General features: G+C 38.2%; 1 protein-coding gene across 1 annotated transcript; it reads left to right on the forward strand.

The window, feature by feature from the left end:
- Positions 1–3,037: 3,037 nt before the first annotated feature.
- LOC308383646 (uncharacterized protein) lies at positions 3,038–24,071 on the forward strand (the record flags this gene model as incomplete). Its single annotated transcript, XM_080861691.1, has 52 exons — positions 3,038–3,109; positions 4,994–5,047; positions 5,696–5,785; positions 6,477–6,521; positions 6,612–6,656; positions 6,752–6,814; positions 6,976–7,029; positions 7,177–7,203; positions 7,838–7,906; positions 8,023–8,085; positions 8,172–8,207; positions 8,411–8,455; positions 8,570–8,647; positions 9,302–9,355; positions 9,449–9,514; positions 10,801–10,845; positions 11,095–11,148; positions 11,321–11,362; positions 11,527–11,596; positions 11,763–11,798; positions 11,905–12,075; positions 12,502–12,591; positions 12,796–12,879; positions 13,007–13,077; positions 13,167–13,355; positions 13,520–13,691; positions 13,776–13,865; positions 13,987–14,094; positions 14,248–14,342; positions 14,715–14,865; positions 14,992–15,102; positions 15,677–15,841; positions 16,022–16,111; positions 16,288–16,422; positions 16,608–16,706; positions 16,802–16,900; positions 18,601–18,740; positions 18,873–18,999; positions 19,083–19,163; positions 19,336–19,434; positions 19,633–19,680; positions 20,064–20,246; positions 20,402–20,532; positions 20,774–20,846; positions 20,976–21,050; positions 21,130–21,255; positions 21,358–21,453; positions 22,436–22,645; positions 22,765–22,942; positions 23,048–23,162; positions 23,261–23,433; positions 23,650–24,071. 52 exons carry the CDS (start codon positions 3,038–3,040, stop codon positions 23,750–23,752), a joined length of 4,986 nt encoding a protein of 1,661 aa, XP_080717817.1. The 3' UTR covers positions 23,753–24,071.
- Positions 24,072–24,356: the final 285 nt, after the last annotated feature.

A 24,356-nucleotide genomic window follows, 5' to 3' on the forward strand; every position in this document is an offset into this window, starting at 1 on the left:
AAATTATGAACAGAATCGGTGACAAAGGGCAGCTTTGGCAGAGTCCAACACCCACCAGAAATAAGTCTAACATTGTCAGCAATCTGAACCATGCTCCTGTTGCAGTTGTACAGGGATTGAACGGTCTATAGCAACAAGCCAGACAGCTAATACTCCCGCAGCACCCCCCACAGTGGGCGCTACTCAAGGAGCATTGTCGAATACCTTCTCCAAGTCTTCAAAACACATGTAGACATGTGTAGAGTGGTTTGGCAAACACCTACGCACACTCGAATATCATCAAGAGGATAAAGAGCTGGTTCTAGAAGCTTTTTGTTAGCCTTTCGATATGTCTAGGATCATTTTCTTGTTGGACGACCTATTTGTGTTCAAATTCATTTCAAGTAGTAGTCCTCTTGTTTCATTGTTCCATCCACTTTGCGCAATGTGAAAGAAATCATTAAAATGACATCCATGTATGTCCATGATGAGTATATGTAAACTTCTGACCACAGCTATAACTGTTTGCTTGCCAATGGTGTCATATGTGAATAATGCTAAGTATTAAAACTCTGTGAATATTAAAGTTAAATTCTTTGTGCAAGAAAACACAAAGTGAGACATTTGAGAATATCAAATGTGAAAGTTATTATTAGTAATTTTTTAGTATTAAACACAAACTATTGGATAACAACATGGTCTTTTTACCACTCGCACACTTTTTTGGCAACAAAACCACCTGCCCTGTTCTGCTTGCTACAATAGTTGAGCCATGATTATTAATTAAAATAAAAGGCTTTGACTTTGGTCAGTGAGTTAAAAGTATAGGAAAGCCCAATGCTCAGCTTGGCTGCCTGGTTCAGAAAAATATTGTGATACTTGGAAGTTGATCAGTTTATTTGTTTATTTTAAATTTGTTTATATATATATATATATATATATATATATATATATATATATATATATATATATATATATATATATATATATATATATACATATTTATCATTTGCATTTTCTCTATTTTATTATGATGTATTCTCTAAGTAGCTACTATAAACATACTGTGTATAGACAAAAAATAGGCAAAACAGGAACTCAACCAATACATTTGTCACGTCCAGTTTAGCATTTTGAAGTATTTGTGTGCAAAAGCCCATAGTATGCGGCTTAACATAAAGTACCAGGGATAAACAACATCAACAGATAAGGAGCTTAACAGTCTTCCAGGTGCAGTGAGATTCCCCTGGGAAATACTTAGCAAATCCTAACTTAAGAGTCTATCTGTTTGGTATGTTTGTTTGCATAGCGACATACAGATTGTGATAAGCAATAACATGTTGAGTTCACTGAACAGCAGAGTCGGGGCTATGCTTATGTTACACTGATAAACGGAACATAAAACTACAGTCCTGGCTGCTCTAACAGTAGCAGTAGCACCGGCTGCATTAAGGAAAATGTAATTCAAGTGTGTTTAGCAAATTACATGAAAGAATTCATTCAAACCTGAGCCACTGTAGTTGGACTAAGCTCTGCAATGGATGGGGATAGCTATCTAAAGCTAATGCTAATATATTTAAAGTAAAATTAACATGTTTAAAAATGTGGCAACAAAAATTAATGAAATGTGATTTTCTTAAATTAAAATTCATTACTATTCATTACTCAATGTATAATTTATTCGCAATATAGTACTAGAACTCGGAGTAGATATGCTATGTATAATAGTTATGTTAAGTATGAATATAAATGTCTATAAAATAATTCTTACTGCCTTGAGCTGCTGCACAAAGAAGATGAGGGAAAGCATCCACCTGTGAAAACAAGAGTGTTAAAAGGTTAGCGCTTTTCTTTTTGAGCACCTACTGGATGCTATTACACAACTGTAAATGACCAAGAGAGAGACCCTTGTATGGAGTTTGATCTATTAGTCTGATATGTTCTGAGCAAATCTTTCCCACTCACTGTTATCACCTTGGTGTCCACTTAGTATTTGAAAGTGAAAGTATGTGCCTCTGTGCCTGCCTCAGAGCAGATCTTCTTTTTACTTCTAGTATACAAGCATACAGATGTTTGCATATTTGAATAAACAGGCCAGAAGAATGCCTGTCTTCAGGTAAACACACTTACAGAGTTATTAATGTGAGTGTCATAGCTTACGTTCAGTCAAAGAGGTCTGAGTGGAATCTAAAGATAGCAAGGGTTAAGGACTATTTTTTTGATTCAGTCATAAAAATTTGCATTATTATCTGAGTACTCTTACCAAAAAGCTAACATGTGCCTCATATTGAGTTCTGCAAAAATATTGTAGTTATTAAAAATATTGGAGTGAGACGTACCAAAGAGCAAACAAAGTCGCAGGAGTAACCGAGGATTTCATCTCTCAAGTCCACTTCACAGCTGCTTGCTGGCCTCAGTGCTGCCACCTGTGGATTAAAACAAAAGAATGAAACAGCAAAAACACCTGTTAGGCAAAGGGCACTTTGTATGAAAGTGAGAGATAAGGTAGAAGATACAGAACATGCAGTTATGACATTTAAAAAGTGGGAGCATGCAACTGATTAAGGATTTTTAAAAGACTAGTTCCACTATGCACAACAAGTATTTGCTACTCACCCAAATTCAGAGCCCAAAATGATTTTCATGAAGTTCATTTAGCTCTAGCCAAGTAGCTTAATCCCTAACTTGAGATTCCATCTTATCTCCTGTCCTCATGCCAGTAAAAAAACAAAGTGAGAAACGTCCGCTGCAGGGACCAGCGAGAGTGAGATGAGAAGAAGCGTTTTGACTGGGAATAAACACAACAGAAAATTCAGACCGCCTCTCTATTCAAGGTCAAGTTAAACAACTTCTCCGGGCTGTACTGTCTAAAGTCATAAAGTCAGATGGGGAAACCTTGATTGAGGACTGCCGTCACGTAACATCACCCAAAGCACTGCGGTAGATGAGTGAAATTTGAAAGCTGGTTACAGAGGAGAGCACTCAAGGAGACACCTATCCCCCCTGGAGTGCCTGTGGTTATTCCCAAACTACTGATGTAAATGCAGAAAGAAAAGCCATGGGAACTCCAACATTCATAACTCCAATAATCTTGTTGGCTGCAATGCTGGTGATGACTGATGGAAAAAAGGTAAGATCCTTCTTATTTCTCCTTATTAGTTTTATTGACTGTTTTAAATTAAGCTTTGCATGCACTGATAATCCATCACTGCACTGACTGTCTTTTTTTAAATATAAACACATGGGACATGGTCTCTTTTGTGGCTGACTCTGGATTAAAAAAATTGTGTTGCTTTCCTTCATGTCACCCTGCATGGACTGGGCTTGTTGTTGAGCTGTACTGACTTATTAATCGACATTGCTCGAGAGAAAACCACATAACAACTCAATTCTGTATCTAAATACAGTGTTTTTCTTTTCCTCTAAAAAAATATAGGTTCAAGAATGACATTGAATATTTTTCTCAAAGCTGTAGATCAGTAACTTCTTAAATAGTAATGCCGTATAGGACTCTCTTTTTCTCTTTTTGGTAACTCTGTGAGGACCTTAATGACTGTTTACTGGAAAAAAGCATCCTGAAACCATTTTTTAAACATCTTCCAAAGAAATGTGATGCTTTTTTTTCAGCCTGTTTGCTGATGCACTCCATTAGGTAATGTGTACAGCACTCTTCAGTGTGCTATGTTGGTGGGCCTTTTTATGGTAGGTCATGGAAAAGTTTGATGTTGTTTCATGTGCAAAAGAAAAAAAAAGCTGAAAAACTGAATTAATTATAGCTTAATGACCAATGTAATAAATTTCCAGTAATTAGGTATAACGGTTTTATCATTGTAGCTGTTCTTGCTAAGCTGCTTTTGTCTCAAGGGTGGCCTAATATTTAGACTACAAACAACACTGTGCAGATTACTCTTTTTCTATACTTTATTACCCCACTTTTTAAAGTCTGTTAGCTTCACTAAACCTTTTTCACTGCTGACAAGCAAATATGTGTGCAGCTTTCTAATTAAAGGCCACCGTGTTCAATAGAGACTCAGGAGGGTATTAACACAGCAGAGTGTCAAGTTTATATAGTGGATTGTCATTTATGCTTAGAAATATCTACTCATATATGCTTAGAGTTTTATAATCAATGTCATGTTGGTAGAGGTTTGATCTTTAGTAGTCTGTGGAGACTCTGTGTGCCTCCCAGAGTGTTCTGGCATTCACACGGTCGTACCTTCTCTTATTGTTTTGTGGTAGGATAAACGTATCTATGTCTGTTTTAGTCTACGTGCCTTTTGTTTAGATGAACTGCTGGACTTCCAGACCAGCAGGTTTAGGGAAGTCACGCACACACACACATACTTACACAACGCACAGGCAAGGTACTCTTTGTGTGTATGTAGACGTCATATGTTAATGAACCTATGTAACCTCAATAAAAGAGCAGTGTTACGGGGGAGCGGACAAGAGCAACTGGGGTCAAGCGAAGGAACGGCGTTTGTCCACTTCTCTCCCCTGCGAGAAACATCAAGAACTTTGCCTACTCGTGTCTTGCTTTGCTGTGTAGTTAAATTGTCTTGAACGTTCCAGCGAATAGGTTTAAGCTACAAACCCATCACAGAGATGTTATTAAGGCAAATTGCTTTAAAAGTGGTAATCCTCCACAAATTTGCCCCAAGTACAAGGAATATCCCTCACTATACTAGCAAAAAAAAAGTATGATTAAAAACTGCCTTGAGGACCTGTAGCCTGCAAAATCAAAACAAAAATCAACAAAAAAGGAAAAAGATTTTACACCAAAGCTACGGTGAAAAAACTGAGAAATCACCTATTTATGCTTTTTTTTTTAAATGCAGTATATGCAGGATTATGCAAAATGAAAATACTTTACAGTCAGTAGGACAACTGACTTTGAGGAAGCAGCATTACATTACAAATATTTGACAATTTGTCAAAAACACAATTGTTTTTATTCTATTTTGCTTTTTTTATTTTGTGCATTAGAAATTAAAAAATGTAAACTTTCTTCTAGTGTGTGTGCAACGGAAGATCAAGGTGCCGCTGTGATGGAGTGAAAGGCAGCAGGGTAAGTGTCTAATTCACTGTCTGTGTCAAAGACTCAGTTCATCCTCCTGCAGTTTACAGCTACTTATTTCTTCTTTTCACAAAACTTTCATTCTTTTTTTTTTTCTCAAAGCAAGATTTGTACTTCCCGTGACTACGGTGTACACCCCACTAATTAAATAATTTTTCAAAGTAACAAATAATTTAATTATGAAACACATCTTAGAATATATGCAAATAGAGACATTCGTCATAGAAATATAAAATTCTCTAGTCATTCATTACCCCCTAAATGTAATGATGAAGTAAATTGTTTTCATTTTTACTGTTATGTAGACTGTACAGTTTTATCAATAAACAAAAGAAAATGGATGTATGGCTAAATATATCCTTTACGAAGGATATGGATAAATATTTCAGTGTGTTTACACACTAGGTTTGTTGCAGTTATAAATATAGCAATTTCTCTCATTTTAACCACATACAGCTGATAAATGTACCAATACCAGTTATAGTTGGCAATATTTTCATAAGCATTCACAAAACAGCAGCTATGTATTTACTTATAAAGTGACAATACCAATGAAGCTGCTGTTTGTTTACTGGTTGCCACCTTATGTCCTTTCTTTCTGTGTCCTATTACTTTTCATTCATACATTTACACACACAGGGAGACAAAGGATTTCCAGCAAATCCAGGTTCCCCTGGGCCACCAGGACGTCCTGGACCAGATGGTCCCACTGGCCCGATGGGACTAAAGGTAAAACTTAAACTCTCATTAAGTTTTCTCATATTAACACAGTTTGTAGTGTCAATCTAAATTAGATCTTATATTATTATACGTGATATATAATTCAAAATTTCTTATATGCCTACACATTTTTAATTGAACTTGTTAAATGAAAGGAAAAATCAACATGAAATGGTGTAGTATAACCTCGGGTAGGTTCCTCCGGGAAATTCAGTAAATAAATAACGAAGTAACCAAGGACACCACATGATTTAACAGCCTGAAGAAAGAAGAAATCATTTTCAGTGTGACTTCATCAGTTGCTCACATTGCTTTGAAGGAATTTTGGCCCACTCACCAACTAACATGTTGCTTTAGCTCACTGAGGTTTGCACATAGAAATGTTCTCTGAGCACTGTGCAGTGGGATTCGGGGGTAAATTCAGTTGGAGCACTGTGTTAATATGCACTTAAATGCTCCAGACCAGCAAACTGCAGAATCGCTGCTTTTTAGAGGTGCTTTTTGTTCATTTAATTTTTAAGTTTTAATTTAAGTTAATTTGATTTAGCAGCACTTGTGTACTTACCCTGATAAATACTATGGAGTCAGTAAGGGTGTGCTTGTACTTCATAGTCGAATGAAACTTTTCTTTTTTTACATGACTGTATGTGTTGCTATACCATGCCATAGGGATTAATTAAAAGTTTGCCTACTATGACAGGGAAACACTGGGCATGATGGACCAGCAGGACCAAAAGGCGATCCGGTAAAAAAAAAAAATGTCTGTTTGTCTTTCAGTCAGTAACACCTACATGTATGTTAAAAATGAAAGCTATTTTTGCTTCTGTCATTACAGGGACTCGAAGGCAAAGAGGGGTTTGCTGGGAGTCATGGCTTACCAGTGAGTTGTCTTGTTGTGTATACAAGTCTAATGTATGAATCACAGACATGCATATTCCTGCAGATCCTCATACATGGCTGTTGTGTTTTATATAGGGTGTCCCAGGCTTACAGGGGCCTCCGGGCCCACCGGGAGCCCCAGGCTGCAATGGAACAGATGTATGAAAATATTGCATATTAGCTGTGGACCTATAATGCTTTGAACTTTTTTCAGGGTTAGGATTGGGGCTTCTAATTTGAAAGAGCACATTTTTAAATGTATTATAGGTTAAAGAGTTTGTAATTTCACTGCATGTTCTCAACGCATTACTTTCCAAAAGGGGGAAGACGGACCTCCCAGTATACATGGGACCTCTGGTCTTGATGGACTGCCAGTAAGAACAAAACAAAACATTTTTTTTTATTCTGTGTTGCTACACTTCTCAGTGACTCTGGTATCATATTTCATTGCATCATCATTTAAAATTACCCAAATGAACAATTGATAAATAAATGTTTGAATATTTGTTTTTCATCCACAGGGTCCACCGGGTCAGCCTGGACCTAAGGTAATGATAAGCTGCTTCATGGCCTTGTGCTAAATTATTTTTGTACCAGTGAAAGATGTGTCTGCAGAATTGCTCAGCAATGGCTGTCATTCAAGAAGCTTAGCTAGTTAAAGTTATCCTTACCAATGTAAATATTACAATTAGAAAGCTAATTGTTTGGGCAAGAACTACTGGGAACTGTTCATGTTTATTTGAATGCACAAGAATGCTAGAAAATGTGATTCTAGTGTTTAAAAGAACTGACCCTCTAAAAGCTTCAGAAAATACAATGTATGTATATGTGTACCCCTATATGTGTTCCTGTGTTGTGATATTCAACATTTACCAGTCTTCAAATCACATTTCCTTTGATGGTGGCTGAGCAAAAAGCATGCATCCATGCCATCAGGGGGAAAAGGGGGATTCTCAAAGCTCTGACACAAATTCTGAGTTGAGGGATTTCAGAGGAAGCACTGACTTTTAACCAGTTCGAAATATGTGCGGTTATGTCTGGGTTAGGGTACACAACACATTACCAAGGTTGATAAAAACCTTTTAAAAGTGACAGTCAAAGTCTACAGATGCCAGTTACTAACAAGATTTATTAACTGCAACTATAAAGTATTATTACATTTTTGAAGCGTCATTTTCATAGGGTGAATCTTGGATACAAGGCAGTTCACAACCAGGGCCCCGTGGACCACCTGGGAGGGATGGACAGCCGGTAACATTTTAGACTGCTCTCTTAATAAATAAATCCTGTCAGTCAGACACACATATATTTATTTTTGAACAGTTATGTTTATTTTATATTGAAAGCAAAGTTTCCTTGAATTTTAGGGAGATCCAGGTTTACCTGGATACAAAGGACAACCTGGTGAACCTGGACCAAGGGGATCTGTTGTAAGCAAAGCTTTTTCTGAGATTTTTGTGGATGACATGTTTTTGTGTGATGTTTAACCTTAAGTGTGTAAGTTCTTTATGAACAGGGCTTTCCTGGACGTCGAGGGCCTCCAGGACCAAAGGTAATGCTGTTAGAATTAAATTTGCGTATGTGTGTACAGGTTTGAAAGCTTGTATTGTGATAATGAGTCCGTCAAAAAAGTAAAACCACAGCTGCTGTGAGTCTTGAGTTATTCACACCCTAAAACTATTCACGTGAACTGCCTGATAAAAGCAAATATGAATAAAATTTTCTGGTTTATGAAAAACAAAACTTTTATTTTAGGGTCAGGAAGGTATTAGTGGTGCCCCAGGACCTCAAGGACCTAAGGTAGTTTCTTTTTCACTATTATTGTGGCAGCATTGTATCATAATTCATGCCGACAGTTGTGTATATTATGTCTTGTTTTTTTCAGTGAGGGTAATTTTAATTTTTATGTTGTAGGGGAGACAAGGCCCACCAGGTCCACCTGGACCAAAAGGTCGGATCACGGAGCTTGTCTCAGGGGGTCTCGTGTTAGAGGTACAGGAACAATTTCATGTAATACTCTTCGACAAAATCATCATTGCCTTTCTAGTTTTGGAACATGACCCAAGGATTTCTCACGTCACACTGTTCACTCTTCGGTGACTGGGCTGCATATTTTCCTACTTTTGCAGTGGCTGATTGAACAGTAACCTGCACTAACCTGCTAATTTCAATCGACAGAACAAAAAAAACAACATTTGTTTACTAATGGGAAGAGATGAAAGAAGGCAAAGAAAAAAAATTACTTAAAAATAATTTTGAAGGGCATATGTTTCCAATGTGTGAATAGTGACACTATGAGAAAAAATCACAGGCGCATTACCAGAACTGTTTTGCCCAAAGCATTTCAAAGCAACTGGGTAAGTAGTCAAAACATGCTGCCGTGTTTGGGACCAAAGAGATGAGATTTCCAATTCCTTTCTAAAATGATTAACTAGCAAACTTACAAAAAGGATGAGGCAAAATTAAAAGCAAATGAAGCATAGTAAATACAGATATAATATTTATAAATACAATTTAAAAATACAATTCTAAACATTTGGTCCCTGAACTGCTCTTTCCACATCCTGCCACTCTAATACAGAAATATTGTCATTGAAATTATCAGAACATAACTTCAGTTGTTTTTATTTTTTCATTCTTATTTAGGGGTTAAAAGGAAACAAGGGAGATATAGGAGAAAAGGGCTGCAAAGGTTCAACGGTAAGTACAGAATTAAAATTCAAGACGACTGAATACATTCACTAATTTTAAAGAAACTTTCTGATTCTTGTCCTTATTTTAATCTGTTTCCAGGGAGAACCTGGTTATGGACAATATAGTAAAGGCGCAAAAGGAGGCAGAGGATTACCAGGTCCAGAGGTAAGACACAGCATCCCATTACCACTCAGTTTTTCCATTTGACTGTGTACAAACATATGGCATTTGGTTAATCAATTTATTGTGCCTGATATTCCACAATTCTCACACATCCCCCTATTTTTTCATTCCTTCCCTTTGCACCAAAGGGTTACCCGCACCAGTATGAATAGCACGAAAAAGAGGATGAGCAGCAGAGGGCAGTGATGCAACATCAAACTCAATGCGATTTGCCATTTAAGACGAGAGAAAAGACTGTCATTGGTTATCTACATTATAGTAATCACTTCATCAAAATTATTTTTGCTAAGACAGCAGCAACCAAAACAAACATAATTATGTTGCATAGTTTTATTATTAGCCCATTGAAGCTCTCTGTTTAGGCCATCCCAGTTCAGGGACAACAGCAGCGTCTCTAAATCAAAGAAACTGATCATTCTACATATTTTTAGTGTGTCTTCAGACTGAGGGGGGCACAGCATTGCTTAAAAGGGTCCTCAAAAAGCTCCAACCCTGATATGGTCACATTCTCATTTCATATATATTAGAAGTCACTGCTTCAAAGACCACATATCGTTAGCTTCATAGCATAAGTGCCTAAGTCATTGACTTAGTCAAATGACTTAGGCAATTATGCTATGAAGCTAACGATATGTGTCTTTGAATAAGAATTTTTAATTTGAATTGAATTTCTGTTTGAAATTTTTTTATTTTTATATATTTATTTGAAGGCCTATTTTACCTATTTTTATTTTAGAATAGAATAGCTCTTTATTATCATTGTACAATGAAATTATGGGTGCTCCACGGCAACTGTGCAGGGTGAAAAATATATAAATAGTAAAGACTTCAGGAATAAATAGCAAACAAAAGACAGTCGAGAGGAATATATACAAAACAAGAGAAAGGCACACATTGGAGGGCAAAGTGCTTGGAAGCAGTGCAAAAGGATTTGTTCTGAGTATAGAGTCCATATGTGAGTGGCCTGAGTGATGCGGGTTACTCAGGGACCTGATTAACCTGAGGCGCCAATCACAGGTCAGCAGGTCAAACAAGTTGTGGGCGGGGTGCAAGGGGTCGCCCTCCAGAGGTGGCAGAGGGCAAACGATTTTTTGAGGAACATGAAGATTTACATGAAGATCACAAACATTTGGCATTTTACAGTCTAAAAACTGTATTTTTGAGACCTAAGTAAAAAATCTATGAGAAGATAAATAAAAACATGTACTTCATCCTGAAAAACTCAACCTTATATGAATCTTCATGCTTATCCTTATTTGTCCTTACAGGGTAAGCCAGGCAAGGATGGTGATCCTGGACCACATGGATTTGTGGTACTGTTTTGTTATGCTTAAAAACAGTACGATAGATAGATAGATAGATAGATAGATAGATAGATAGATAGATAGATAGATAGATAGATAGATAGATAGATAGATAGATAGATAGATAGATAGATAGATAGATAGATAGATAGATAGATAGATAGATAGATAGATAGATAGATAGATAGATAGATAGATATTGAATATATATATTGAATACAACAATACAACTGTTGAATACAACATATTTCTGTTTAGGGAAGACCTGGCCCCAGAGGGGATCCAGGATATCCAGGAGTGCCAGGAGTGCCGGTCAGTTGTCCTTTCTTCTTACTAATTATTCAGATTCTTTAAATTCTTTAAAATGTGCATTTATACATTAAAGTACTAAATCAAATCAGTAAAGGTGGTATAGTACCAAAGAAAAATCTCTTGAAGGGCTAATAATATTTTGCATGACACTTTGTTTGTATCCTCTAAATAGGGTGAAAAGGGAAATAGGGGTCTGCCTGGCCCAAGTGGAGATGTGAGTTTATGACAGTTTTCTACTTTACAGTCCTTATATGGTCAGAAAAATGCTACATTAGTCTTTGTTATGGATACAGAATGAATTTCTGTGGATTTTATTTGAATCCATCACTTCCTGTTGTTCTAAAACGTCCAATACAATTTTGTTTACAGACATATGTGACTGAGCCAATCAAAGGATACAAGGGAGATCCTGGTCATCAGGGCCCACCTGGACTTCCTGGGCCTCGGGGTGCATAATACTCTATAGTATACAAACTAATGAAGAAGATATACAACAGAATAGCAAATCCTAAAGTCAAAGCCTGCACCAGTCATGAGCCGATGAAAAAAAACCTTGCTTTATTGTAGCTGACTTGCCCATACAATAATAACACATGTGGCTATTCTTTTCTCAGGTATTGTGGGCTTTCCTGGACCACGAGGACCTCCAGGTGTGAAGAAAGAATTTGAAAGAGAATAACATCCTTTGTACCTTCATCCACATGTTAAGCTTATTTTGTAAAGCTTGCTCATGGCCTCTCACTTTACCCTGCACAGGATTAGGTATTGATGTGCCTGGCCTACGTGGTCCCAATGGCCTTCCAGGCCTAAAAGGTGATTCTGGGGAGCCTGGGGCTGATTATATCGGACCTCCGGGTCCAGATGGAGAGCCTGGTGACCAAGGACCTCCTGGAGATCAGGGCCCACCTGGAATCCCTGAAGACAGAAGTATGCAAAAATGTTCTCCCCTAAATCCTCCAAATACTATAACTTCAAATGCTAACAATAAACCTACTGCAAGATGTCATGTCACAATCGGTTGGGGGTGAGTGGATGAAGACAGGACAAAGACATGCTGTGGAAGAGACAAAACAACAACTAATTAAATGTTCAATATCTATCATGCTTAACAAAACAAATAAATAAACAAATAACTTTGAAAGTTTAGCTTTTTATTTATAGAATTGTAGCATGTATGTTGTGGACCACTGATAGTCATTGAACAGAGTGGATATGGATTTTTAAACTCTTAGATATAGGCTAAATGACTATAGTGAAGGATATTAATGACATACTACTGCAATAATTATACAGATATTTAGAGGAAATGTTTTGAAAGTGTAATTAGGACACTAAGTTTGTTGTCGTTTGTAGCTAACAGAGTTACCAAGGGTCTGCCAGGAATTAAAGGAGTGAATGGATTGCCTGGACTCATGGGATACGATGGGGTGTTTGGAATGAAAGGTTGGATTGTTTTTAAAGCCTTCTTTTTTAATTTTTTAAACCATTGTAGTTAGTATTTATTATTTATTTCAAACTTGTTATGACTTATTTTTACTAGCAGGCTACTGTGTTGTGTGCAGTTGTCATCAAGGCCTTTGAATCTCATATATAAAATAATATTGTGCAATAATTGAGATTTTAAAAAATGTTTGTTTCTTTGTACAGGACAAAAGGGGGATCCCTGTTATGAGTGTACTGGATCAGGATTCCCAGGACCTCCAGGTCCCCAGGGTGAAACTGGCCCGCCTGGTAACAAGCACTGCATAACAGATGAATTTTATTCTATCTGAGTTGCGCATTCAAATGCACTTTTACTGGTAGTGATGGAAAGCAAATAAGATTTAAAACTAGAATGTGCACTATTTCTGCCGCTCAGGCTTCAATCAGCCTCGAGGTGATAAAGGTGATCCCGGTTTCCCAGGACCTAAAGGCTTACCAGGAAGACCTGTAAGAAAACATGTCTTGAAATTTTTGCTTTGTTGTAAGTTTGTTTTTCTTTACCTATGTAAACACTTAATATTAATTCTTTTCCAAAGGGTCCAATTGGTGAAGCAGGTTTTCCAGGTCGAAAAGGAGAGAAGGGAGAGTCGTATTCCTTTGGTGCTCCTGGGCCAAAGGGAGAAAAAGGGGACCAGGGACAGCTTGGGAGGCCTGGGGATCCGGGTTTACCTGGACTTCCAGGATTGCCAGGTCGCAAAGGCAATCCAGGGCTTCCAGGGGATCCGGTGAGAAATTGCTGACAAATCTGAGTTTTACATGACATTTTTTGCCTTCTGCAATTCCACATCTCAGGTGTCACATTTGATGCTTCAGAGGTTTTAACATGTACAGGAGCAAAACAAATTTTTTTTTTAGTCATAGCTAGAACAAGTATTCTGCCACTCTATAGTATTTCTTCTCTGGTGAAACGGGAGACCGTGGAGTCCAAGGCCCACCAGGCCCTTTAGGCAGACCAGGACCAGACGGCTACTCTGGGCCAGTGGGTTATGGACCTGCTGGGCCTCCAGGAATGAAAGGAGATAATGGGGTATCTGGCTTTCCAGGGCAGCCAGGAATTCCAGGTTATATTATATACTGATTAATGTAAAATTTAATAAAAACTTAAATATAGTAAAATACTAACATACATCTCTCCTTTATTGCAGGAGAAAAGGGGGAACCTGGAGTCATATACAGTAAAGGACTTCCTGGCCCACCTGGATTGAAGGGTTGGCCAGGTTCACCTGGAAGCCCAGGTAAGTACTGCATGTGGATATGCTGTATGGATGCATAACTCAATAGGTGGATGAATAATTGGATGGATGGAAAACAATGGCAGAAGAGAAACATATTTTATATCACCAAAACAAATGTCAGGTCATCCAGGGGCTCCAGGTCATCTAGGACCACCAGGTATACCAGGCCAGAAAGGAGAACGTGGCCCGTTGTCATTTCCTGGAATGCCAGGGAAACAAGGACAGAAAGGTAGGTTCTGTGAATTTATGCAGAAAACATTTGCATATTTGCAAACACATAAAATATTTCCTAGATATGAGATTACTTTGATTGTCTCAAAAGGAAATGAGGACTAGTCACATAGATGATTTATGTGTTTACTGATAAGTATGTATTTTTCAGGTGACAAGGGCCAACCAGGTGTCCCAGGCCCTCCAGGTAGAGGTTCCCCAGGTCAGCCAGGCCAAGAAGGCCCTCCTGGTCCTCCAGGACCAAAGGTTAGAAACAAAGTTGATACAACATACATCTTCATATAGCAAACACTCTATTGCACTTTACTGGTCTTTACAGGAAGGCATAAAAGCAAAAAATAAATAAATAAAAATTATTTTTTACATTATTGTCTAGGTATTTGATTTTAAAAACTGGCCAATCAAATGATTGCTTCCTTCATGTTATGTCAGTTCTTTGTGAAGGGAGATCAGGGAATGACAAAGAAATGAGAAAATGCAGCATTCTTTTTTTCATAATCAAAGGCTTGGAACATTACCAAACACTACCAAACATTATACCTTGCAATATAATTCTGGAAGCAGATTAAGTAGTGAATGCTAACATATACATTATGTCCTCTATTTTTCTAATAACAGGGTGATAGCAACCTTGGACACTCTGGGCCTCCAGGCTTCCCAGGGCTTCCAGGTGAAGATGGAGATCCCGGGCCTGCAGGTGATCCTGGGAATCCTGGCTTACCTGGATATCCAGGGCTAACTGGCAGTCCTGGTTTTCCAGGAGAAAAGGGTACTGATGACTAAACTGACTATTGACTAAAATCAAAACTGTACTCTTCATAAGCACATAATAAAGCACAAACTTGCAACAATATTGATCTGTTTGCTACATTGATTGTGTTATTGATTTGTGCAGGAGTAAAGGGTTCTGAAGGGCTTCCAGGGCTACCTGGTAGCAAAGAGTCATGTAAAGGCTTGCCTGGGCCAAGTGGAGAACCAGGACCAAGTGGTTCTGAAGGACCTCAAGGTTAGTCTATGCTAGACTTGTGTGGTGTATTTGGTGTTAGCCCTGAAAGAACATTACAGACAGATAAAAAAAACAGGTAAAAGCTTAGTAATACCAATCTGGATATAAAATTAGTGCAGTTATGGCGTTAACGTCATTTTAACGAGATTAACGCTGACAGCACTAATATTTTTATATATTAAATTTCCTTTGCTCCTCACCTTTATACACACACACACACACACACACACACACACACACACACACACACATATATATAAAACAAAAAAAAAACACCCAGCACGCCCCAGCGGGCGGTTTAGCCTTCAAGCTCGGGTCCTCTATCAGAGGCCTGGGAGCTTGAGGGTCCTGCGCAAGTTTCATTCTATATTTTCAAAAGATCATTCTATATATTCAAGCTTCATTCTATATATTCAAGTTTCATTCTATATATTCAAAAGATCATACTATATATTCAGACTTTGGTTGGAATATATATATAATATTTTCCTAAAGGGCATTCCATAATATATATATATATATATATATATATATATATATATATATATTTTTTTTTTTTTTTTTTTTTTTTTAGGACTTAATGGCTTTCCTGGTGAGAAGGGAAATCAAGGTTTGCCTGGGTTTGGTCTTCCTGGCCCTGCTGGTGAACCTGGGTTCCCTGGGCCATCAAGACCAGGTTCACAAGGACATCATGGACAAAAAGGAATCAAAGGACAAAATGGCCTACCTGGTCAACCAGGTACAGTATTCCTTATCTGATAGACCATTCATATTTAAATTCATCAATATGGAATAGTTTAAAAATCTGGGTTTTTCATGTATGTGAGTACTTAATGTGATGTTGAAAATACCAAAATTACTTTATGAGTTTTTACAATGTATTGATTTTTATCAAAATATTCAACTTCACTTTTGTTAGGACCCAGAGGAGACCCTGGACCAGATGGATTGCCATCAGGATATGGACCAGATGGGTTGCCTGGAATTGTAGGTCCACCTGGTCAAAGAGGTAAACACAAATGCAACACAAACACACGTGCGCGTGCACACAAACACAATGCATATAATATACACAAACATGTCAGATCTGAAACAGTATAATAGTTTTTGCCTCTGTGACAGTAATTTATGAAAAACTGATTTATATAAAACTGATGAAGTTAGAGCTACCTTGGCTATTTGCAGGTGACTCTGGCCCAGATGGGCCTAGAGGTCCTCCAGGCCCCCCAGGTATGAATGGAGACCAAGGTCCCAAAGGTGCCCCAGGAGCTCCATCACCACAAAATTATACTGCGAACTCAGGGGACCCTGGTCCACCAGGTACACTTTCCAGTAAAGTCTTGTTCAAAAATGTCCTTTTACAGTCTTTAATGTTTCTGAGATTTTTTATTTATTAATTTATTAATTTTTTTTTTTTTTTTTTTACAAATGATCCACATTATATTAGGACAGGGCATTGAGTAGGACATGGTAATAATATTTTAACACTAACTGTATTGCACAAGGTAACCCTGGTCTGGCTGGTCCAAGTGGAGATCCTGGCAGGAATGGATCAAAAGGGTGGAGAGGAAAAGTGGGAGCACCAGGGGATCCTGGACCAAGAGGTCTGAAATAAGCTAAACATTCACAGTGACTAGTTATTATTTCCGTTTGTAAATCTGCCAAACTGTATTTATGCTGTGTGCCTGTATGTCCCCAGGCTCACCAGGTGATCCAGGGTTGGATGGATTATTAACATCACCAGGGTTTAAAGGACATCCCGGAGCTCCAGGAGATGCAGGGCTGAGGGGGCCTCCAGGTAAGTACTGCATTTTACTTCAAGCTGAAGTTAAATAAAGAAAAATTAAGAATATTTTGGTTATCATGCTCATGAATGCTCAGTGATCACTGTGCAGAATAATTTATTGTATTGTGTTTTCAGAACTCCATTGTATTGTTATTGTACGATTTCTACTACTGAAAAAAGTAAAACCTTAAACTTAAAAATTTAACATGTACAAAACTTCATGTTTTAAAATCCTTTTAATAAAAAAAGATTAATAAATGACCTTTTCAGTGTGCAGTTTTTATGTAGTGAGAAAACTACAAGCATCTTCCAAGTTGCATGCCCGTTACAATAATAATAATAATGATAATAATATTGTTACATCTTTTTTGCACACACTCTTTTCTACTCTGTAATATCCTTGTCAATGTTCTTGATATTTATTTATAATCACCTCTTTTAACTCTTGATATTTATAATTGAGTGATTTGTATATACTAGTGCTATTTCTTAAATTTGTAAAATCTGTAACATATTTTATTGTTTAATTAGTCTGTTACTGTTACTGTCTTGGAGCAGCTGTAACCCACATAATTTCCGGCGAGAACAGCGGACTCCCGGCACATTGTTTTTTAAACCCCCCGCTACTCAGGTTAAACATGATATATAAGTCACTTAGGTAACTTAAAAAATTGTATTGTTTGGCTGTTTCAGTGTTTTATTTGTTCCTGAGTAAATCGGTTTGGCTGAGATTAAAGACATTAGATTAGATTAGATTAGATTAGATAAAACTTTTCCTCTGGGGTTTTCAACCAGCTGAATAAACGTCAAACAGAAAACTGATTAAACACAAGTGTGAGATGGTCGAGAATTTACTCCAGTGTACTGTTATATTTTAGATAGCAAGGAGCAGACGGCTGAGTTTATCAAACTCCACCGAGACAGCGGTGACGCAAATCTGAAGGCTAGACCGTCCCATTTCACAGCTGCTCACTTCCAGCCTTCTCAGTTTTCGAAGGACCCGGCCCACGTAGATCGCAAAGGCCAGGTCCTCCGAAAAATGCAGCCTAGGTTTTGAGATACAGCTTTTGAATTGGTACTTGTTCTCTGACTGATGACTTATCACGAGTCCACAAGAACCCGGGTATGCACAAGTACTCGTATTGAGACAGGCAACTGTTAGCATCTGGTCACAGCAGACATCACTTAGCAAATAAATTAACAATTATTTCTCAATAAAAACATGTAAGCTTAAAAAAAAAAACTTTTTTAATATTTTAACAAATTAAAAATGTTTTAACATATTTTAATAAAAAAACAAAACAAAAAATGTATAAGCTTTAATATGTACTAATAGTACATTAATAGTAATAGTAATTAATAGTAATTAAGAAGTACGGAAACACATCTGCGGATAATGAATACAGAAAATCCGTTCACATCTATACAGAACAATGCATTGTATTTTTACTGATTTTTTTTTTTTTTTTTTACAGTTTAGGGCCCCCTTCAGATTGTGAATCGAATGTTGACACTAACAATAAGAACTGAATCATTGTGCTTTAGAATATTACTGCATGCACCTTAAACTATTGTGAATTAGAACCTTGAGCTCTAAGAGACATCTCAATAATAGTATAACATTTGATTTGAATTATTTGTTAACGTCATTATTATAAATATGATGGTAGTATAGTTATTAGAAAGTGTTACTAGTGATTTAATTCTGCCAGGGCCAAAGGGAATAAAAGGAGATCGAGGAATACTGGGAAAACCAGGGCGAGATGGTGATCAGGGTAAAACTGGTTTCAAAGGAGCTACTGGGGAACCAAAGTACAATGGATATGGGCCACCTGGACCAGCAGGCCAAAAGGTAGAATTTAAATGTCACTGATGCAGTAGAGAAGATTCCAGTAAATAAATACAAATGTGTATATTATTTGAAACAAATGTGTTCATCAATAGGTTCTTTATCCCTCTTTCATTATTTCCTTCGTGTCCTCAGGGTGAACCGGGATTGACTAATACTAATTTGATGAAGGGTCAAAAAGGACAACCTGGAATTGCAGGAACAGAGGGTTTACCAGGAATTTTTGGACTCAAGGGAGACCCAGGACCTACTGGACTAAATGGTTTGTACAACTGATAAAATATTAGACAGCTTTAACACTCTACCTCTCTACCCAACTCTCTCTGTTCACTCCTTCTGTCTCAGGTCCCTCAGGGTCTCAAGGGCCAGAAGGGTCAGATGGCCCTCCAGGTAGCAAAGGGCAACGCGGACCTAATGGACCACAAGGCAAAGTCCTTTTAATTGCAACTATATGAAGAAACTTTTTTCACCACATATTTTTGAAGTGCAACCCATTGTCTCATTCCAGGATCAATTCGAAATGATCAAATAGTACTTTCGCTTTTTATTTATACTTTAAGTTTAATCGAGTGTACTTTTTAAAATGTGTTTGCCTCAGGTAATGTGGGTCCAACAGGAAATAGAGGACTTCCAGGTCCGAAAGGCAGCCAGGGCTTGGATGGGATTCCTGGCCCACCCGGGCAGAAAGGAGAGACTAGTAAGCCAAATACTGCATAAAAAATGTTTGTATGGTTCTTTGAGGTCATGTATAATCCTATGTAATTATGTATTTATGTATGTTTTTTTCTTTTGTCTAAAATTAAAAAGGCCTGTAGAATAGCTATCTCTTTCATAGCTAATGGTACCCCTGAATGGCGCAGGCAAATTCATCTGTTCTTATATCGCTCTTCTGCAGTCTTGATAGAAGGGAGTCCTGGGAAGCGTGGTGACCCTGGTCAGCCAGGTGAGTCACATACCAGTCACATTACCCTCTAAAGGAGCTGGGGAGTGGGGGTTATGCAGGAGGGCGAGGGTCCAGTGTTTCGTTTTGGGATTTGTTTGGTTTTTTTCTTTTCTTTTCTTTCTTATTTTAGATAATCTTGGAAAAACACTGAATACATTCAACCACACCCAGAGACCTGATGTACTTACAGTATAATCCGCATGCTGGAAGTTAAATAATGAGCGATACATATAGCAACAAACAAAGCACTCATCAGTTGATGTATTTATATGTAATATCAAACAATAAAATATACTAAAGGCCTGTTCCATTACATTAAATTATGCATCACTACTAAAATAATTCCTTACTGATTTAGACTAATTGTTCTTTCCACTCTGTAGGTCCTCCTGGAAATCCTGGCCTCCCTGGGTTGTCTGTTACAGGGATTCATGGACTAACAGGAGACAAAGGAATTCCAGGTCCACAAGGCATCCTTGGCCCAAGAGGGTCACCTGGAAGAGAAGGCGCATGTCTTCCTGGGTATAGAGGAGACCCTGGCGAACCTGGATATCCTGGGAGGAAAGGTTAGAATCTACTCGATAAGTTGTAGGTCCAGATGATGATTTCAGTTTGTGTAATTTGGTCACTGTATGGAAGTTCTTGCATGCCTATTTCACTAGGCCACTCATCCTCAATTACTTTTATCTCCATAATCAGTGCCTTTCTAATCTCAATGTAGGCTACCCTGGCCCACCTGGTCCTCCAGGTACAGCAGTGCCTGGGTTAAAAGGAGACAGAGGGGACCCAGGTCTTCCAGGAAGCCAGGGTAATCTAGGGGAACCAGGAGATCCAGGCCCACAAGGACCACCTGTACGTTTTTACAGTAATTTACCTCTGACAAATGCCTAGAGAAAGTAGACATGAGTTTTTGATTAAAATGGAGAGTTCATAGCAAAAGATGTATTTTACAGTTGAGGTAATCTTTCATCAAGCCTTTCTGTAGCATTCTTCACACCGTACTAAAACTAATGTTTTGTATAGAATGGCAGGTCTTCAAACTCTAACTGCAATAATTAGAGTCTGATCTTTCTATTTCCATTTGCCCCCTCAGGGTGCAATAGGCAGACCTGGAGGCCCAGGGGTAAGAGGTGACCCAGGTCTGCCAGGATTCCCAGGACCTGCTGGTAATCTATGTTGAAGAGTAACAAAGTCTTCAGCAAGTTTCTCACAATACATTTGAAACGCACATCATCATCATGCTGGAATCCATGCAGCAATACAAAGAGATAATCCCATTAATTTTTTTTCTTTAGGTAAAATTGGAGAGCCTGGGTACATCCCTGGCCCTCCTGGTCAGCCAGGGGTCCAAGGTATTCCTGGACCACCAGGTGAGTCAATACTTGATAAGCTAAGCATTACATATATCTGGGGAATAGCTTTCTAATTGCTCCTTCTGTGTACCTAAAGGGCGTAAAGGTGAGGCAACATTTAGAAAAGTAATACATGAACCAGGAGCTCAAGGCTCTCCTGGTGCCCGTGGCACATGCGGACCTCCAGGAAGAACTGGTCCACCAGGACCTCCAGGCCCACCAGGTTAATACTTTTAGAGTTAATCCTTGTTGCATGTATTACCTTTCCCTGTGTAATATGTGATATTCGAATTATAAATTTTGCTATTGAACACTTCTTTTCCAGGCCAGCATGGTATCAAAGGAATGCAGGGTTTCAGCCCACCTGGTCTGCCTGGATTTACAGGCTACAAAGGAGATAAAGGAAGAGCAGGGCTGCCAGGTGTGTTTAAGACTACGTCCACACGTATACGGGTATTTCTGAAAACACAGCTTTTTCTATGCGTTTTGACCTTTCATCCACACATAAACAGTGTTTTGGATCACTATGGTGGAGATTTTTGAAAACTCCAGTTTTTGCGTATACATGTGGACAAGGAAAATTGAGATTTAGTCGTGCAACATCAAAGGTGTGCGCCTTTTTTGACGTCACGCTGTGCGCCATGTTATTGTTTACATGAGATGAATCTCTACAATGGCAGATATAGACAAAATACTGTTGCTGTTAATCTTACTATCTGCAGTTATTATCCGACCATTTAGAAAGACTGCTTTTATGCGCCATTCATCTTTATTTACTCTTTTCCTCCCAGGCTTCTAGACTTCTGATTGGCCAAGACTTCTATGCAGTTAGGATTATATTGCCACCTGTTGCTCTGGCACGTGCTTGACAGCATTTGACTTTGTTTTTTGCGTTTACATATGGATAGGATTTTTTTTTAAACAAAAATGGAAAATCTCCATTTACAAAAATACGTGTGTACATGTGGCAAAATGTTTGGGTTAAAATGTGTTTTTGTGTATATTCCAATTACACATTAGAATATAAAAAACACTTGAAAACGTCATTTTCCAAGTATTTCAGTAGAATGTGAAGTGTTAAATGTGTTCAAATGATTGGAATTGCCTTTCAAATAGCTGGACACATCACACCTGAAAAACAATAAAAGTTCAGGTATTGGCAGCGCTCCTGCTTCACAGTTGTGCATTACATTGTGTGAATAAGAAAAAAGAAAAAATAAGGAAAAAATAATAATGCCCTCTGAATGAAGTTATCTGCCAGTGCACATTAAAACAGGTCCTCAGTGCATTAGTGTCAGGTAGTAGTGACTATAGAACATCCCCCAACAGATTCCAAAAATATCCTTGAACAAAACTGCCCACGTGATATTATTTCATTGCATATTATGTTCTTCAATCTGCAGGTCCCAATGGCAGACCTGGAACTCCAGGTCATAAGGGTCCTGCAGGTTTGCCCGGCAGAACCGGTCCAAGTTATGCTGACAGTTTCCTGATAGTCAGGCACAGTCAGAGCATCCACCCCCCTGAATGTCCTCATGGCACTAGCTTCATCTACAGTGGTTACTCTTTCCTCTTTATCAATGGATATAAAAGAGCTCATGGGCAGGACCTTGGTAAGAGCATGGAAAACACCACACCCAGAAGTTGTATGTGCATATATAAGATGCATCTTTGCATCATTAAAAAATAAATAAAATCTGCATATTTACCAGTGTTTTAAACTGTCTCTCAGGCACCACGGGGAGCTGTCTGCCTCGTTTCTCTACAATGCCTTTTCTGTTCTGTGACACTGAAAATGCCTGCCGCTATGCTTCTCGTAATGACTATTCATACTGGTTGTCCACTGAAACTCCCATGCCTATGAACATGGTTTCCATATCAGGAGAAATGCTGAAATCCTACATTAGCAGGTGGGATAAGATTGTGTATTTAGTGTGATTACCATTAACTAAAATTGCCACCTATATCTACCCTCTAACCTTATGTGGAATAAAATAATATGGATACCTGTTTAGGTGCTCAGTGTGTGAAACCACCTCCAATGTCATAGCCATCCACAGTCAGAGGACTCTCATACCAGAATGTCCTAGAGGTTGGGAATCACTGTGGACTGGGTACTCTTTCATCATGGTAAAGAAATCAGTGTTTTGTTCATTTTTACTATTTTTAAAATTTGAATTCAGAGATCTTGTTTCTCTAAGTGATTCTGTTCTTACTGTCTGTTACAGCAAACAGGTGCTGGAGCAGAGGGATCCTCGCAGCCCCTGATTTCTCCTGGCTCATGTCTGGAAAATTTCCGCCAAGTGCCCTTTATAGAGTGTCACGGCAGGGGGACGTGTAACTACTATCCTGATTCCTATAGCTACTGGCTGGCCTCCCTCGACCCCAACAACATGTTCGGGTGAACTGTTCACTTCTCTGTTTAAGGAGACATAGTTCTGTAGTTTTCAGTTAAATATTCAAGGAATCGTTCATCTTTCATTACTCTTTTGTCCAATGCTGTTTAGAGGCTTCCCAACTCAGAACAGTGCTGTCTTGTGATTTGGCAACTTGTATCAAATTTAATTTGTTAAGTTATCTGTAATTATTATTGTCTCTGTATGTTGTTCTCCTACAGTAAACCCATACCTCAGACAGTGAAGGGACCTTTCCTAGAAAGCATCATCAGCCGCTGCCGAGTCTGCAGAAAACCAGGGCATCAAGGTGAAGGGTCAAGGTGAAGAGATAAATAGTCTGTTTCTCACTTCATTATGTTCATATTGGGCTTATAAGCAGAGGCTAAACTAAGATTTGTCTGGTGGAGGGCCCTATGATTTGTCAAAGAATTACTTTGCAGTAAGTTGTATAATCATTTGTATTTTTAATGCTCATAGTCTGTGATCACCCAAGCCTGAAATCTGAGGTTTACTGAGCTGTCATTGTTGTTTCCCAACCTGTAGATAATATAAATCTGGTATAATAGGTGAAGCATCCTCAGCTTCAATTAAATATACCCTTGATATAACTTATAAGTGACCCTGGACACCACAGCCTGCTGTGCACCAGCCTAACATAGTCCTTTAATGTCAACCGTACCACGGTACTGCAGATTAACCGGTTTAGTCTGCAGTACACTACAATAAACTGCCTAGGACTGTCATAGAACACACACATGTAAAAGAGTACATGACATGTTTAAATTAAATTGGCTTTTGCTACGTCCATTTCTGTGTGAAGTTATTACGTTAAGGCTTTTTTTGTCCTGGAAAATACACCAACTTTACATTCAGCTAGCAAACAGATTCAGATTTACACTGCAAAGAAACGGTTTGTTTGTTTTCCTGA

The sequence above is a fragment of the Rhamphochromis sp. 'chilingali' genome, assembly GCF_963969265.1.
Source record: "Rhamphochromis sp. 'chilingali' genome assembly, chromosome: 16".
Taxonomy (NCBI): domain Eukaryota; kingdom Metazoa; phylum Chordata; class Actinopteri; order Cichliformes; family Cichlidae; genus Rhamphochromis; species Rhamphochromis sp. 'chilingali'.